The following is a 4,920-nucleotide window of genomic DNA, read 5'->3' on the forward strand; positions in this document are numbered from 1 at the left end:
ACCGTGTCCTTGTGTGTTGCTTCATGGAGCTCCCTCGCTCCCCACCCACATATGTTTACTCCCCCCTTCAGAGCATACAGGACAGTGAACCAGCAACCTTTCAGTTACTGTGCCAAGGCTCTTAACCACTAGGTTACCTGGCGCACCGGGGAAATACATTTTTCCTCCTAGTTCGTTTGTTTTTTCCCAACATGTTTATTTATTCTACCATCACTACCGTTATTTAGACAAATACATTTTTGCACCTTATCCTTTTCCTACTGACTGCCTGCCTGCCCTTAGCACTGGTGAGACCATGTAACCTTGTCACAGTTTCACATAACCAGATGTCGTCAATAGGCTACAGATGTGTCACTGTACACACAAATCAGAAAAATACAGTAGCCCATACAAATGAAAGACAGTACCTGCCTGTTGACTCGTTTGCTATAGTGATCAACAGACATGTAAATCAGATGATTAACATATTACGAAGCGAGTGCATAAGTAAACAGACTGCAAACAGAGGAATCACGGGAGGGCTAGGTGATGTGATGAGGAGGATCTAGTTTAGTGGATCAGCAGTGATTTAAAGTGATGAGCAGAGTAAAGCCTCCCCCTGTCTGGTTTATCATACCTCTGTTCACCTGTTCATGGCTAAGTCTCAATGGCACCATATTCCCTATATAAGTGCACTCATTTTGATAAGGGCTTATAGGGTTGTGTGCACTAAATATGGAATAGGGTGCCATTTTGGGACACAACCAAGATCAACACAGAGAGGGAAGAGAGGCTGTGGAGAATATATAGTAAGAATTATGGTTCCAATATCCAGAGTGCAAGTGTATGGGGAAAATGTGTTAACTGCCCAGAGTAGCGTATCTCAGTCCTGAGAGAACTAGTTCATTAGAGTAGACCAACACATACAGAGAGAGAAGTGAAAATGGAATTATGTGCAGAAGAGAGAGACACTGTGCTGAAGCAAGAGATGTGAGGAGGAAAAATATGCAATTCACCAACATCGAATGGTTCAAATATACAGTGTGTAATAGCATGGAGAAACATTTCTAAATTGCACATGTACATTTTCTCCTTGTAGCTTTCAGTTTGGGTTGAATGTTAATGTTTTCCACCGAGTCCCCTAACCAGGGGAGAGGGGGGTTGGGGCATTATATATAAGAAGGGGGCGGGATTAGAAGTGATGCTAGTAATATTATTTAATAGACTCAAATCTGCTAATTTCATAGCTGATCTATTCCATGAAAAATAAAATAGGGTTGAAGTAATCCTTATAGGAATGAGTATGTGCCTGGGAGGGGATGGGGTAGTGTAAAACACAGGAAAACAAGAAGAGGGCATATAGTAGAGACTGTTCTATATCGACATGTCTGGTCTAAGGCCATTCTCTAGACCAATCTGATTGTAAAGCAGGTAGCCTATTGGTATGTAGGTGATAACACAAGGACAGTGTGTTGTGCTGTATGCAGGTGAACCCCTCCTCCAAGTGTCTATAGCCAACACTCAAGAAAAGGGTGCAATTTGGGAAGCACTCTGTGACTGTTCTACCTGTTTCTCCCCGCTGGGCTTCTTGTGGTTGAGCAGCATTTCCACGGCCCCCACCACCTCTTTACGGATGGCGTGTAGCAGAGCGTCACCGACGTACACGTTATAGCTGAGCAGCAGCTCTATAATCTCCAGGTTCTCATTCTCAATAGCGATCAGCAGAGCTGTGCGGCCCAACGGGTCTATACAGTTAATGTTGATCCGGAAGTAGATCTCTGCCTCCTACAGGTGGGAGAGGGAATTACAACGGATGTTTACTTAGTTATATGGTATCATGATAGCAAATTGTATCATGTTTATTGATGTTGTACTTGAACTGAGACTTATTTATCCCTCCCTCCCACCCTTCCCTCTTCCTCTCTCTCTCCCTCCTTTCCATCTCTCTCCATTCCTCCCTCCATCTCCCCTCCCACTCCTCACTCTTCCTCTCTCTCTCCCTCCCTTCCATCTCTCTCCATTCCTCCCTCCTTCTCCCCTCCCACTCCTCCCTCTTCCTCTCTCTATCCCTCCCTTCCATCTCTCTCCATTCCTCCCTCCTCCCCTCCCACTCCTCCTTCTTCCTCTCTCTCTCCCTCCTTTCCATCTCTCTCCATTCCTCCCTCCATCTCCCCTCCCACTACTCCCTCTTCCTCTTTCTCTCCCTCCCTTCCATCTCTCTCCATTCCTCCCTCCTTCTCCCCTCCCACTCCTCCCTCTTCCTCTCTCTCTCCCTCCCTTCCATCTCTCTCCATTCCTCCCCCCTTCTCCCCTCCCACTCCTCCCTCCATCCCTACCTCTAAAGCTTGTTGGAGGGAAGTGTAGTATACTTTCCCTGTCTCCCTTCTCTCCCCCCCTTCCTCCCTCTCTCCGAGTCTTTCTCCCTCCCTTCCCCCTTACTCCTTCAACCCTCCCTCTCCCCTTCCTTCTTCCCTACTCCCAGAGCCTGTTTGACTGAGGTGCATAGTCTCCTTTCTCCTCCATCCCCTCCTTTCCTTTCCTTCCTCCCTCCTCCTTTCCTCTCCTCCCTTCATCCCTACCTCTAGAGCCTGTTTGACTGAGGCATAGTCTCCTTTCTCCTCCATCCCCTCCCTTCCTTCCTTCCTCCTCCTTTCCTCTCCTCCCTTCATCCCTACCTCTAGAGCCTGTTTGACTGAGGCGTAGTCTCCTTTCTCCACTGCGCCCAGGTAGTTCTTCTCCAGGACAGACAGTTCAGACTCGGCCCTGACAATCCTCAGAGCGATCCGGTCCCTGTAGGAGGAGTTGTCTGTCCTCCTGTAGTACAGTCGAGACATCGCTGCTACTGCTAGGCAATCTCACTCACCTAGACAGGTTAGATTGGATAACATTGATTACCCGTAATCTACATTTTGGTGAGGCAGTGGACAGAGACAGGGGGAATCAGATTTGTAATGTGTCATGCTCAATGGAGTGGATGAGATTTACATACCAAATCGTATTAATTGCCCTGAGGGCAGGTTGACTAATTCCAACGTTCCTGGCAGTAAAGAAAAAGTCCAGCGGAATCTAAATCAACAAAAATCCAAAGGCTAACAACAAAGTCAGCAAAGCATTTACATACATTTTCTGGATAATATACATATTTTTTTAATGAATATAATAACAACAACTGCTGGTAATAACTGAATTTGGTGAAACCATTAATATCCACAAACGTTCAATGTGGTTGTTTGCAGATCATCCCATCAATGTCAATATACTATACAAACGCATTTGACAAGCAAACAAAAATACACAGCTAAACTTACCGTCTCAGTCCAGTACGTTTTGACTATGACATTTGACTGTCAAATAATTATACACTTCTGTTTCATTGCTTGAAACACATAGGCCTACTACAGCAGGGCTTCTGTGGGTTGCAGAACAGAAATAGGACGAAGAAAAACTATTCCACCTTGTTCCTTTGGGTATTCCAGTTGACAGAAGTAGCCTATACGGAATATGTAACCTAAAGCAACAGCGTTATAATTAGAGCAAGCGGATACTATCTTCCTCTCTGGTCGCGATCAAACATGCAAAAAAAATCATTTTCCAGATTTTCCAACAATTCCCTGAACATTCTCGGGACTCATAACCATTCAATTCAGTAGGTGTGATCTTGGGAAACAATTATTTGTTCAAGAGTAGGAAATCCAACTCGTTAAAAACATTCCCAAGCAAGCAATCAAGTCCACCGGAGACGCACGCATCCTCTTCGTTGCCTCTAGCTTCGCGCGCTCTTCGGTTGATAGACTGCAGGAGCTTCTCGTGACTCAGTAGGAGTGTGTATGGTCGCAGAAGAAACACATGCAGGGATAATACAGAAGCGCAATCCGCTATCTTCCTTTGAGATGCATGTCCATGTGAATTGATTGATTGGTTTAATTTATTTTATAATTTAACGTAAAAGGTTGTTCCAGCCAGAGACAACATTGCACATGGCAACATCGCAAGGAATATACAAACCACTGCAAATTAAACTCAACGATCCTTTTCTCATTTAAGCAAACCTTTTACAATACATTTAGAGGAGAAAAACACAAGGTTGAAATATCTCGTGAGGTGTAACACGTGGCATTGAATTTGTAATAAAAGGTTGATTTAGCTGACGTTGTGAACAACATTATTCTGCACCATAAAATCAATATCTTCATTAGGCTCCATCTGAATAAAGTAGAACTAAGAGAATTGTGATGCTTTAGTTAGAGCCTCTGGGTAGAGTTAGGAAGACTCAACAGAGAGGATGAAGAGGGGACTGAAGAACATTCCTGAGGGAACTTAATATTGTAAATAATATTGTGAATTCCAAGGTGATGTTCATCCTGAAACAAACAGAGACAGACACTCACTTCAGTGCAGGAGGACAGGGACTGAACATGGTGTTACATTTGCAGTGTGTCTGACAGGTTAACATACTTCCCTGCTGAACAGTTGTCTGTATCACATTAGAGTAGAACTGAAGAGGGGTAGTTGACTTTAATTGAATTAATATTAAGCATATGATTGAGTTACATTCAATTAGTTTAGTTAGGAGTACTGAGCAACAGAAGGATTAATGAACTTCCTGATAGTGGAGCTTTCAGTTGAGGACATTTATGTGTGTTCAGTGTCTCCTAAAATCTTCATTATTATTTGTCCGTTTTTATCATCCTTACAGCATTTACCTTCCGCATGTAGATGTGTTCACAATCTTAGTGAACATCTAAGAGCAACTCATCAAGTCCCCACAAGATAAAAATTGGAGAAGCTTTTCTGTAGAAAAACTTATACAAGATTAAACACTGTACAACCAATCCTTATAGTATACAGTTTGGTCCAACATAATTGATAACCTACTTTGTTTTACAAGCTCATGTAAACATACGGCAACATTAGGTTTTGTTCTCCTCACTATCAGTTGTA

The 4,920-nt window shown here is 43.5% G+C and overlaps 1 protein-coding gene across 1 annotated transcript in view; it reads right to left on the reverse strand.

Annotated features, from left to right (window-relative positions):
• Positions 1-3,808, reverse strand: part of LOC139385645 (short transient receptor potential channel 4-like) — a 17,437-nt gene extending 13,629 nt beyond the window's left edge. Inside the window, exons 1-4 of the mRNA XM_071130876.1 lie at positions 3,288-3,808; positions 2,969-3,016; positions 2,655-2,842; positions 1,546-1,764 (exon numbers count right to left, since the gene is read on the reverse strand). Of these exons, the coding sequence (XP_070986977.1) occupies positions 1,546-1,764; positions 2,655-2,813 (378 nt within the window). The 5' untranslated portion in view covers positions 2,814-2,842; positions 2,969-3,016; positions 3,288-3,808. The remainder of the gene's footprint in view (positions 1-1,545; positions 1,765-2,654; positions 2,843-2,968; positions 3,017-3,287) is intronic.
• Between the last annotated feature and the right edge of the window lie 1,112 nt (positions 3,809-4,920).

The sequence above is a fragment of the Oncorhynchus clarkii genome, chromosome 27 (assembly GCF_045791955.1).
Source record: "Oncorhynchus clarkii lewisi isolate Uvic-CL-2024 chromosome 27, UVic_Ocla_1.0, whole genome shotgun sequence".
Taxonomy (NCBI): domain Eukaryota; kingdom Metazoa; phylum Chordata; class Actinopteri; order Salmoniformes; family Salmonidae; genus Oncorhynchus; species Oncorhynchus clarkii.